The sequence below is a fragment of the Babylonia areolata genome, chromosome 23, assembly GCF_041734735.1.
Source record: "Babylonia areolata isolate BAREFJ2019XMU chromosome 23, ASM4173473v1, whole genome shotgun sequence".
NCBI lineage: Eukaryota > Metazoa > Mollusca > Gastropoda > Neogastropoda > Buccinidae > Babylonia > Babylonia areolata.
In genome coordinates, this window is record NC_134898.1 from 29,849,853 (window position 1) to 29,863,204 (window position 13,352).

The window sequence follows — 13,352 nt, forward strand, 5'->3', positions numbered from 1 at the left end:
TTAGTGGAGTTCTGGCCTAGCGTATTGTTGGCCTAGTGGAGTTCTGGCCTAGCGTATTGTTGGCCTAGTGGAGTGCTGGACTAGCGTATTGTTGGCCTAGTGGATTGCTGGACTAGTGTATTGTTGGCCTAGTGGAGTTCTGGACCAGCGTATTGAAGGTTGGCCTAGTGGAGTGCTGGACTAGCGTATTGTTGGCCTGGTGGAATGCTGGACTAGCGTATTGTTGGCCTAGTGGAGTGCTGGCCTAGCGTATTGTTGGCCTAGTGGAGTTCTGGACCAGCGTATTGTTGGCCTTGTGGAGTTCTGGACTAGTGTATTGAAGGTTGGCCCAGAGGATTGCTGCCCTCCTAGTGGAGTGTAGGCCTAATAGAGTTTAGCAAAGTGTGGGCCTAGTGGAGTGTAGGCCTTGTGGAGTGTAGGCCTAGTGGAGTGTAGGACTAGTAGAGTGTAGGCCTAGTAGAGTGTAGGCCTTGTGGAGTGTAGGCCTTGTGGAATGCAGGCCTAGTGGAGTGTAGGCCTTGTGGAGTGTAGGCCTTGTGGAGTGCTAGTTTAGTGGAGTGCAGGCCTAGTGGAGTGTAGGCCTAGTGGAGTGCAGGCCTTGTGGAGTGTAGGCCTAGTGGAGTGTATATAGGCCTAGTGGAGTGCAGACCTAGTATAGTGCTGGCCTAGTGGAGTGTAGGCCTAGTGGAGTGCAGGCCTAGTGGAGTGTAGGCCTAGTGGAGTGTAGGCCTAGTGGAGTGCAAGCCTAGTGGAGTGTAGGCCTAGTGGAGTGTAGGCCTAGTGGAGTGCAAGCCTAGTGGAGTGTAGGCCTAGTGGAGTGCAGGCCTAGTGGAGTGTAGGCCTAGTGGAGTGCAAGCCTAGTGGAGTGTAGGCCTAGTGGAGTGTAGGCCTAGTGGAGTGCAAGCCTAGTGGAGTGTAGGCCTAGTGGAGTGCAGGCCTAGTGGAGTGCAAGCCTAGTGGAGTGTAGGCCTAGTGGTGTAGGCCTAGTGGAGTGTAGGCCTAGTGGAGTGCAGGCCTAGTGGAGTGTAGGCCTTGTGGAGTGCAGGCCTTGTGGAGAGTTGGCCTAGCGGAGTGCAGGCCTAGTGGAGTGCAGGCCTAGTGGAGTGTAGGACTAGTAGAGTGCTGGCCTAGCGGAGTGCAGGCCTAGTGGAGTGTAGGCCTAGTGGAGTGTTGGCCTAGCGGAGTGCAGGCCTAGTGGAGTGTAGGACTAGTAGAGTGCTGGGCTAGTGGAGTGTAGGCCTAGTGGAGTGTAGGACTAGTAGAGTGCTGGCCTAGCGGAGTGCAGGCCTAGTGGAGTGTTGGCCTTAGTAGATTACAGGCCTAGTGGAGTCTTGGCCTTAGTGGAGTGCAGGCCAAGTAGAGTTTAGCGGAGTGTAAGCTTACTGGAGTGTAGGCCAGTAGATTTTAGTAGAGTGCTGGCCTAAGGGAGTGTAGGCCTAGTGGAGTAAAGGCCAAGTTGAGTTTAGTGGAGTGTAGGCCTAGTGGAGAACTGGCCTAGAGGAGTGTAGGTCTAGAGGAGTTTGAGCAGAGTGTAGGCCTAATGGAGTGATGGCCTAGCGTATTGTGGGTAGGCCTGATGGAGTATAGGCCTGGGGAAATGTTGGACAAATGGAGTGTGAGCCTTGTGAAGTGTCTCAATGGAGTGTGAAATGAAGGCCTAGTGGAGTGTCCTGGCGGAGTGCAGGCCTAGTGGAGTGTCTTAGCAGTGTGTAGGAATAGTCGAGTGTTTTAGTGGAGAGAAGGTATAGTGGAGTGTCGTAGTGTAGGCCAGGGGAGTGTCCATAGTGGAGGTTTAGTGAAGTGTTTTAGCAGAGTGTCGGCATATTGGAGTGTCTTAGCAGAGTAGGAATAGTGGAGTGTTCTGGTTGAGTGTCAGCCTGGTGGAGCATCCTAGTGGAGTGCAGGTCTCGTGAAGTGTCTTAGCAGTTAACACAGTAGTGTCCTAGTATAGTGTTGGTCTGGTGGAGTGTCCTATTGGAGACCTAGTGAGGTGTCTTAGAAGAGTGTAGGTCTAGTGAAGTGTTTTAGCAGTGTATGAATAGTGGAATGTCCTGGCGGAGTGTAGGCCTCGTGAAGTGTCCTGGTGAAGTGTCAGCCTGGTGGAGTGCCCTAGCAGAGTGCATGCCTAGTGAAGTGTCTTAGCAGACTGTAGGCCTAGTGAAGTGTCCTGCTGGAGTGTAGGTCTGGTGGAGTGTCCTAGTGGAGGCCTAGTGGAGTGTCCTACTGGGGTGTAGGCCTAATAAAGTGTCTTAGCAGAGTGTAAAACTAGTGAAGTGTCTTAGCATAGTGTAGTGAAGTGTCTTAGCAGAGTGTAGGACTAGTGAAGTGTCTTAGCAGAGTGTAGAACTAGTGAAGTGTCTTAGCATAGTGTAGTGAAGTGTCTTAGCAGAATGTATTGAAGTGTCTTAGCAGAGTGTAAGACTAGTGAAGTGTCTTATTAGAGTGTAGGACTTGTGGAGTGTCCTGGTGGACTGTAGGTCTGGTGGAATGTTGGCGAAGCAGATTGTAGTTCTAGTGGGGTGTCCAAATGGAGCGTAGGACTAGTGAACTTTGGGACTAACGAGTAAAGGCCTTGTGGAGTATCCTAGTAGAGTATGAGTCTATCAGAGTACCCTACTGGCGTGTTGGCCTGGTGCCTAGTGGAGTATATGCCCAGAGAATTATTCTAGTGGAGCGTAGGCCTTGTGATGTGCCCTAGTGCACCTTGTGCATAGGTGAGGCTGAGTGTCCTAGTGGAGTGTAGTAGGACTAGTAGTGTCCTAGTGGAATAGGCCAAGAGAAGTGTTGGCCAATGGGGGGTACGCCTAGTGGAGTGTCGGTCTAAGGGAGTGCTGGTCTAGTGAAATGCTGGTCTGTAGTGCATGGAGCACTCAAACAGGACGAGGGAATTCGGATCGGTCATGCCACAACTAAAATCATGTGTCTCTTCGCTCCCAAGTAAATGGAGGTTTTGGTCTTTCTGACGATATGATAAGTAACCCTTGTCACGTACGCACATGGCGCACTGAAAAGAACCCATGGCACGAAAGAAGCTGTCTCACGTACAATTATTTTCAAGCAGACTGATACGACATTCTGTCCGACGCGAGCGGAATCATCATATCGCAAGGAAACTGACATGCAGATAGACAGACATAAAAATGGGTTGCGATGCCTATCTGAACCACACTGAAATAAAAACAAGTGAATCCACAGCTATATCGATGCAATACCGCATGTTCAGCGCACGTAATATGACACCAGACACTCCATAGTAATATATTTCAGCTGGGTCCAGAAAATGCAAGCCTAAGCATAATACTGTGGACACTACTCAGTTCACTGAGTTACCAACACAACACAGCCATTCAAAGACCCAATATCAACACATACAATGAATACAAAAAATACAAAAAATCAGCTGACGATACACACAGCTGTTGTAAGAATGAATGTTCATTATTCGTGAAAACGGTGATGGGGATGATGATGATAATGATGATGTAACGAAAAATAAAAACAACGCCACGAGATGAAACAGACGACAGCCAAACGTTCACCTGAACGTGACATCCGGACACAGGGGCTGGTACACCCTCATCCTGCTCTCCCTGCCTCAGCAGCCGTCCACTGCAAGATGTGACCCAGTTCCTTGACCACTTCTCAACCCTTTCTCTCAGCTGCTCCCCACACCAACCACTGACTACACAATCTGCGTACTCACTCGTCTGCTTCAGACCCCGGCCGCCATGTTGGACAAAGCAGCCAATGACAGCGCTGCTGGCGAACCGTGTGAATGGCGGCATAAATTATCAAAATTCAATGGTGGCTGCTTTGGTCGACCGTATTGCTGTGACGCAGGTCTGAGCTTCTCCAGAGTCAGTCAGCATCGACAGGCTGGAAGAATTCCGCGAATGACGACACACACACACACACACAGCGGCTGTATCGATCGAGAGGTCGGGCCGGGGTAGTTGAAGAGTGAAAATGCCAGTCGTATGGAACGTACGCTGATAAAGGTCGTCGTGTCTGTGGTTTCCATGGCTGTTGTCATATCCTATGTAGCTTTTGTTGAGCTTTTTGTTGGAGTTCATGTGATCGAAATGAAAGATGTTAGCACGAAAGTTCACAAACAAGACAACTTATCCACTCCTCAGTCTGCCTGAAATCTTCCGTGTGGAGAAACACGCACGCACGCACGCGCACGCACGCACACACACACACACACACACACACACACACACACACACACACACACACACACACACACACACACACACACACACACACACACACACACACACACACACACACACACACACACACACACAGAGTATTCCTACTAACCCTCATCAATGAACGACGTGACTTAATGATCAAAATTTAATTCTTTCACTGATCGTTAATCTGCTAAATGGCCACCCTTCCTTTCCCTTCAGCTGTCTTACTGATGATCCTCCCTGTCCGCAGTTTCAGTTTCAGTTTCAGTCTCTCAAGGAGTAGTCATTGCGTTCGGACAAATCCGTATATGCTACAACACAGACGCCTGACCAGCAGTATGAATCCAACGCGCTTTGTCAGGCCTTGAGTGCATGCTTGTGTTATATTTGTGTATCTATCAGAATGGATTTCTTTTACAGAATCTTGCCAGATAACAGTCTCGTTGCCAAAGGGTTCTTTTTCAGTGTGCCTAATGTGCTGCACACGGATTTATCGTCTCATCCGAATGACGAGACGCCCAGGTTGATTTTCCAGTCAAACTTGGGAGAAAAGGTGAGAGCGGGATTCGAACCCACACCCTCACAGACTCTCTACATTGGCAGCTGAACGCCGTAACCATTCTGCCACCTTCCTCCTTGCAGACCAGCGGAACGTCAGAGCTGGCTGTGCTGAAGAAGTCCCTGGAGACCAGCTGGATCTAGGCCAAGGCTGGCCCATAGCTATTGACAATGCACATGCGTTCACACACTGGTGGTGTTGATGTTAGCAAATTATCGACAGCTGGCTAACATGAGGGCTGATAAAGAGAACGAGCGAACTCTTTTTTTTTTTCTTTTTTTTTTTTGATGTGGGGTGGGGGGGGGGGGGGGAACGGAATAAGCACACTAGGCTTATTTATCGTCCTGCCCTCATAAAAGTGGAAATATACAACGATCACGAAATACTAAAAGCATAAAAGAACACAGGTAAAATTCAAAATCGTGTCAAAAAAAACAAATGAATGATTGAATATTGCTTACAACACACACAGAGAGAGAGAGAGAGAGAGAGAGAGAGAGAGAGAGAGAGAGAGAGAGAGAGAGAGAGAGAGAGAGAGGTAAGTTTAATTAAGATATTGTGTTTGCAGATTCTCTCGTGAGTTCTGAATGGTACATTTTCCTGATTATAATTATTGACTAGATTGGACATTGAGAGTGTCAGAAATATCCTTCCATAATAAACCATTTGCGTATGAAAAGCAACATTTAAAAAAAGAAGAAGAAAAAGAAAAAAAAATCAGTTCTAGCACCGGCCATGGGGTAACGTACAAGTTACAGGACGTCGTGATTGTCGTTAGTTTGACATTTACTTGAAAAAATGAAGGTGGGGCACAACCAGTTATGATTTTGAACATAAAAACTGCTCTGTTGCATTTCAGTTTCAATTTTAAAAGACAATAGTAGAGAGAGAGACAGAGACAGATACAGACAGACAGAGACAGAAACGTAGTCGGGCACTTCCTCTTGGAACGCCTGAAGAACAGTGCCAGGAAGTCATCAGACAGCCAGGACTCCCCTGTGGAACTCTAGACGGACCTCCCACCCGGAAAGACATCCAAGACACACCCTCCCGAACAACACAACCTTCACTAAATCATGACCCAAGTCCTGAACACCTTGACCAGAAGGGCAGTGGTTATTAGGTCGTTCAACTCCGCTATTTTTGAGACAAAAACGGGAGGGGGAGACGAAGGAGAGGGAGGTGATGGTCACTTGTGTGTGGGCGGGGAGGGAGGGGGGGGGGCGTGGGGCGTTCGTGTGTACATGTGTGAATGCTTCTTTGGTAACAGCTGTTCATCAAAGTTACAGAAACATCATCTTCACAAAATTTATCTTGTGACTTATTTGGTTTGTCAAAACGTGCAGGACGTCTGAATTTTACACGAGTTTTACGTTTTTTCTAATCTTTTTTTCCTTGTGTGTTGTTATTGTTGTTGTTGATTTGTTGTTGCTGCAGAGGTTTTTTTTGGTTGTTTTGTTTTTGTTGTTTGTTTGTTTTTGTGTGTGTGTTTTTGTTGTTGTTGTTGTTTGTTTGTTTGTTTTAGATACGAGTATGTAAAATAAACACTTAAAAAAAGGTGCGTGTTCAGATGGTTGTTGGTCTTAGTGCTCAAACAAACACAAACAAAAGAAAAACGTTTGGTGTTGTTTCCTTGGGAAATGCTCTTTACTCCGATTTTCCAGGTGTGAACGGGTACCCGACCTGGTTGGGGAAGGTTCAAAATCGCGGAAGGAGAGGAATGGGCCCCGCCTTCCTGTGCCGAGCCCTTGACACAGTGGGTGTGAATTCGCTGCCTCGATGGCCGTAAAAGGCTATGGGACTTTTAACTTTTAATTTTTAAGTGGGTGAAATGTGTGAGTATTTTGTTATCGCTGAACAAATGATTAAGATCCGAAAGTGGAGTGATGGCCTTGAGGAAACGCGTCCGCCTAGGAAGCGAGAGAATCTGAGCGCGCTGGTTCGAATCACGGCTCAGCTGCCGATATTTTCTCACCCTCCACTAGACCTTGAGTGGTGGTCTGGACGCTAGTCATTCGGATGAGACGATAAACCGAGGTCCTGTGTGTAGCATGCACTTAGCGCACGTAAAAGAACCCACGGCAACAAAAGGGTTGTTCCTGGCAAAATTCTATAGAAAAATCCACTTCGATAGGAAAAACAAATTTAAAAAAAACTGCACGTAGGAAAAAATACAAAAAAAAGGGTGGCGCTGTAGTGTAGCGACGCGCTCTCCCTGGGGAAAGAAGCCCCAATTTCAGACAAAGAAATCTGTTGTGATAAAAAGAAATACAAAATACAACAAATGCAATACAAAAAAGTGCACTCCTGCAAGACAGCACACAAAGGCCCATGGTACATAAGTGGCTAGCGCGGAACGGGGGTCATTGTGCGAAGATATGTTCTGTGTCCATCTGTTAGTGATTATGGGGGTGGGAGTGGGGGGATACGATGATAATGGACAGTATATTAGGGTCCACCTGGCTGTGTTGGACATTTTACTCTCATCGACGTGTTCTGCAAAGAATTAAGGACTTTTAGAGTTGTGGATTTTTTTTTAACACACTCACACATACATACACTCACTGTGATTGTGCACACACACACAATAACAGAAGAAAGAGAGAGAGAGAGACAGAGACAGAGACAGAGATAGAATGAATGAATGACTGTTTTACTGCGTTCAGGCTATATCATTGCATCGAGATGCTGGGAAGGAGGTCATGCTCAGAACAGCATCCTGTACTGTGAATGATAAGAATTATCCAGTACTCTGAAACTGCATGTATCAGCAACAACGATTTTGAACAGGTTTGGCATAAATGTATCCCGAAATGTCAGGTACAAATTCATCATTTTTACGTAAATGAGTTTTCATATTGATATTTACTATCACGCACGAAGAAATATTCTTCTTCACTAATTAGTTATCGGTTCTTATCTGCGCTTAATTGAATGAAAAATATATTTAGCTACAGAACGAGATCGTTGTTTATCTACACCGTCCAACAGAATGTTCATCTCAACCAAGACACCTTTTTTTTTTCTAAGGTCGACAAACAGTGGGAATACATATATGAAATGGCATTCATCCGGGAGAGAGAGAGGGAGGGAGAGAGGGAGAGAGAGAGGGAGAGAGAGGGGGGGGGGGCGAGGGGGGAGAGAGAGAGAAAGAGGGAGAGAGAGGGGGGGAAGATAGAGAGAGGGAGAGAGAGGGGGAGAGAGAGAGGGAGAGAGAGAGGGGGGCAGATAGAGGGAGAGAGAGAGATGGGGGAGAGAGAGAGAGGGAGGGAGAGAGGGAGGGAGAGAGAGAGAGGGGGAGAGAGAGAGGGAGAGAGAGAGGGGGGAGAGAGGGAGGGAGATCCTGCAGCACTGATCGATACGCTGCTTTCCGAGGTAAAGTACACGTACCGTATTTTCTCCGGTTAATGCTCCCAATAACACAGAAAGAGAGCGAGAGAGAGAGAGTGGAGGGGTTGGGGGCGGGGGGAGGGAGCGCGGAGGAGGGGGGGGGGGGGGGGGGAGATGGCGGTGTTGGACGCACTGATCAATCGTTCATGTGCACGAAGTAGAGGGAAGGGGAGGGGTCGTCTGAGGTCACTGAGCAGGGAGGGTGAGATCAGTGCGAAGGGAGTGTGTGTCTGTGTGTGGAGGGGGAGGGGTGTGTGGAGAGGGGGATGCGGGAGGAGGGGGGGGGGAGATGGGGGTTGTAGTGGGTATACTGACCGACTAGTAATTCCCTGGCTCAGCTAATCTGTGGACTATACGAGTGACTGCCCCTGCCATATGGTGGCGCTGTCGTGGTTTCGTTTGCCGCCGTCAATCCGCAATCCGGCCGTAGGTCCAATATTCAGTAAAAGAATCCACTGCCCCTTTTTGTTTGTAAAGAATCTCCGATTTCAGTATCCTGTGTTCAGGGACCTATTTCAACGGCACTGTTCGTGAATAGTTGAAGCGATATTTCCCGGCATTAGCCATAGACATTAGAATCAGATAATAGTGTCTATGCACTGCATTAGCATATGTTGTAACCATGGTCTCCAGTGGTGTACGACTCTATTTTGAAGACTATTGTACTTAATTACAGATCCAGTCCGACGATACACTAATGTTCAGCCATCGTGCTATGTCCGAAAAAAAAAACGTCTGCTGTGATTCGTTCATTCAGATTGAAAGCCCGGCGCTCTTTCCAGCATCGTTTTTGGATCCCAAACCATGCAAAAGTATATAGATAAATAAATAGATAAATGAATAAAAAGACAAAAAGAAAAGGGCGGGGCTGGCTAGAAATGACAAGTAGCGGTTCGTGTTTATGAGAATTATTATGATTATTTTCCGTGTAGTTTTAAAGCCAAACTCTCTCTTGGACTGCATGTTACTGTCATCATTTCTCATATGCCAGAATTGCAAAAGGCACGAAGTTTTTTTTTTTTTTGAATTGGTTCCAGAATTCAGAATACTGAAATAGGAAATTACCCCGAATCGCCTTAATTTTACTGACGACAGCCCATTGGGCCCATTTATTCAGTGCAAAAATTTTCTGTGTTCAGAACCGGCGATAAATCAAAAATGTGAATTTTTTAAAAATATGTATTTGGTTCCAGAAGGCGTTTGTATATCTATCCTCAAGTTGCGCATGTATGTATACGTTTTTTTCCTTGTCTCTTTCTATAAGCTGTCTGTGCTTTTTCTTTTCCTTATTTTCAAAATTATGTATATGTATCACTGGTTTATCTACTTATTCATATATATATATATATATATATATATATATATATATACATATATATACATATATATATATACATATATAATTTATATATATATATATATATATAATTTATCATATTATTTATCTATTCATTCATTTGACACAGAATACACAAATAAAAGGAAATTTTCGTGCTGGCACTAGATGCTAAAGAAAGCTGGGGAACTAATGACTTGCTGTCGTTGTCCGCTCAGTGGCGATCCAGTGTAGCGGTTTGCCTCGATGTTGGTCAATCTTTACCATTGGCCTAACTGACTCGCTTCACAAAGTTACAGGCACATTATAAACTCTGATTTAAAAAAAAAAACCACCATCAGAACACAGGATGAAATAAAACAAACAATTTGCATGGAAACAATGATTGGTGACTCTAATCCAGACTTAAATCAACAATGCACATGACAGCACAGTGCTGGACTGAAGCACAGACGCTACACACATGGTCTTTAACCGAAGAGTCAGTGATCGATCTGAAGGAAAAGCGAAAGCTACCCTTCATTTTGCACTTTTTAGGGTGGGTGGAAATCAGTCGTGCTCACTTTTTTCCCGGCTGAAATGTTCAGAACAGAAGTAAGGCTGCATGCTTGATAAAGCGATCAATGTGGCAAGCACTGCGGAGGAGGAAGGATTCAGAATGGTTAAGACGCTCATCTGCCGATACAGTGTCGGTGAGGGTCTGGGTTCGAGTCCTGCCCTCGCCCTTTCTCCCAGGTTTGGCGAACATCAAACTGAGCGTCCAGTCATATAGATGACTGAGGAGATAAAACCGAGATCCCGTGTGCAGCACGCACTTTGCGCACTGAAAAAAGAATCTACGGCAACAAAAATGTTGTCCTTTGGCAAAATTCTCAGTGTAGAAGAAATCCACTCTGACAGGTACACAAATATATATGCATGCACTCTCCTGACGAAGCGCGTCATTTGGGTTATGCTGCTGTCAAGCACCTGCCTGACTAATGTGGTGTAGTGTATTTGGATTTGTCCGAACGCAGTGACGCCCACGAACCTCAGTGTAGATAGATATTTCTGTCCATGAGTGACGCCTCCTTGAGAAACTGAAACTGAACACTGCAGCAGTTCGGGAAGAAAGCGTTCGCTCGCGATCCTCTTCTGTTCCGGTCCCCGCCTCCTCACCTGACGAAGACAATCATCCAGCTGATTGGCTGTTCGTGACGTAAGGTTGCCCATCAGCCATCATTCACATGTACATACGTGGGTACGTACTTACTTACCAACTGAAGCACAAGCCATCGTCATCGTCCTTGCTGTAAATTATACACCCGCTATTTACTTCTATTTACCTCCTGAACCACGGCCGTCGTTTTCATCTCCCGTCTCAGTCCCTGATGTCGTCAGTAATTTGTGAGTTTGTTATCGAGTTGAGAACAGATATCATACCCCGTCCCCACCCCTTCACCCATGCAATGGTTCACAAACTAAGGCAAGTCGCTCTTTCTGGCGTTCTGAAGACGCATACTGAAGCCCACAAAACGGGGGCGGGGGGGGGGGGGGAGGTGGGAAAAGGAATTGCTTCTTTTTTTCTCGCCTCACCTGGAACATGTATACTACCTATTCCAGTCTTCCAGGTACTAAGCATCATGAAAACTATCTCTTTCTGTTTTCTTCTTCTCCTTCCTTTTCTTTGGTTACCACCTTCTTTCTTTCTTGCATTCTTTCTAACTTGCTTTCTTCTCCCGCTTCCTTCCTTTATCTTTATGACTGTAGATTCAGTCTGTCATGGAAGCGCCGAAGCAAAATCGGTCAGGAGGCGTTGGACTCCTGAGTGATCTTGTGTTGGGGGTTCGAGGCCCCGTTTCGGCATGACGTGTAGCCTTGGGTAAGGCACTTTACTCCGATTTTCTTCACTCCACACGGGTGTAAATGGATTGGTCTTACAAGCATTTGTTATGAATGAAATATCTAAGCATTTGTTATGAATGAAATATCTAAGCATTACAAATCAACAGATGTGATAGTGTGGAGCATGATGGGGTAGGAGGAGGCTGAACTGAAATTATGCGTAGTGTGTGTAGAAGATCTGTTTGCGATGGTTAAAAGGTTGAAGATCCCATTGGAAGTAAAGCGCTGTTCATAAGGACAACACCGAAATGGTGAATCGAATCCCCGGACCGCTGGATCAGGAGTCCAACACCTTACAGATTCTGCCGTAGCACCTTCAATCTCTTCAAATCTTCAAATTGGAAGGTCAGCCGTCATTACTGACTATTAATGACCTGTGTGCGCAGAGGCGTAAATACCTAGCCATAACCTAAGTAGACCTATCTTTCCTCCGGAGGGGGTGACAATGAGAAAGAGCATGTATACATACTCCCTCCCACCGTCACTCGCAGCGTCCCTCCGGAGGGGAAAAAAAAGGGGGGGGGGGAGGGGAGGGGGGGGGGGGGGACTTACGATGATGTTTCAATATAACCTTCGACGCTGGGGATAAAAATATCATCAATGTGGAGCATGAACTGACCGGGGAAAATAAAGAAAGTGAGAAAGAACTATGGGGAGCAATACCCACACAGCCAACGGGAGACAGCTCCAGTTTCTCAAGGCTTCAATAGATGCGTTGGAGAAATCCGTATACGCTACACCATATCTGCTGATCAGCAGCATGACCTAAAAAGCTAGTCAGATCCCAATGTCCTGACCCACATCACTGATCACACACACACACACACACACACACACACACACACACACACACACGACAAATGCACGGCCTTTGCATAAACCCAACATGCTCGTCATGCTTCGAGACCCTTCTCTACTACTTAAAACAAGAGAGGCAAGGCCTTCTAGACTCACTTGTGATACACTTTTTTTTTTTTTTTTTTAAATCCAAGCTTTTTATGTATTGAGTATAATTTCAGAATGTAATGTTTAAGATGAGAAAGATCAGTTTAAAGCAAATTAAGTCCGCTTGTATTAATTACAGAGTAATTTCCCTTTTTTACTATCTGCACCAAAACGTTTGCAAATAAATAAAATTTCCATGCTGAGCAAAAGAAGTTCCTGTTTGAACAAAAAATGATAATAATGACTGCTCTTGTTGTTGGGTCAGAATATCAGATCAAAGTGCCAAGTTTAGTGAATACAAAAAATATAAATATAACAGTAAATGCAGTTTGCATATAATTAGGCTTCATTTTTTATTTTTTTGTGCCCATCCCAGAGGTGCAACATTTTTTTAAACAAGATGACTGGAAAGAACTGAATTTTTCCTATTTTTATGCCTAATTTGGTGTCAATTGACAAAGTATTTGCAGAGAAAATTTCAATGTTAATGTTTACCACGGACACACACACACACACACACACACACACACACACACACACACAGACAACCGAACACCGGGTTAAAACATTGACTCACTTTGTTTACACAAGTGAGTCAAAAATGAATAGAACATTACGACTTCTGAAAAATGAATAGAACATAAGGACTTAACAATATTATTGTACGCTACGCAGTATGCCATCTGGTGATATTCTGCTCAGGAATTCATCACGTTGTATGTCAGTCGTGTGCGCAGGGAATTCCACAAGCCGAGTGGGTCATGATGTGACCTTCCCTTGGTGGAGTTGGTAGGTGTGAAGGGCATGCATCATGGGAGGGGGGAGGAGGGTGTAGGTGGGGGGTAAGAGAGGGAGAGAGGAACGGGAAGATAAGATGAAGGAGAGGGTACGCAGGTTATGTTTGTTTTTGTTTGTGTTCAAGTGTAGTCACTGATTTCCTCATTTATTGGGTGGAAAATATAAATAAAAGTTCGTTTGCTCTGTATCACCATTTAGCAGTTTTAAGGTGTGTGTGTGTGTGTGCGCGCGCGCGCGCGCG

General features: G+C 45.8%; 1 protein-coding gene across 1 annotated transcript in view; it reads right to left on the minus strand.

Annotated features, from left to right (window-relative positions):
- Positions 1-3,676, minus strand: part of LOC143297634 (uncharacterized) — a 37,176-nt gene extending 33,500 nt beyond the window's left edge. Inside the window, exon 1 of the mRNA XM_076610052.1 lies at positions 3,540-3,676. Coding sequence (XP_076466167.1) covers positions 3,540-3,580 — 41 coding nt within the window. The 5' untranslated portion in view covers positions 3,581-3,676. The remainder of the gene's footprint in view (positions 1-3,539) is intronic.
- Between the last annotated feature and the right edge of the window lie 9,676 nt (positions 3,677-13,352).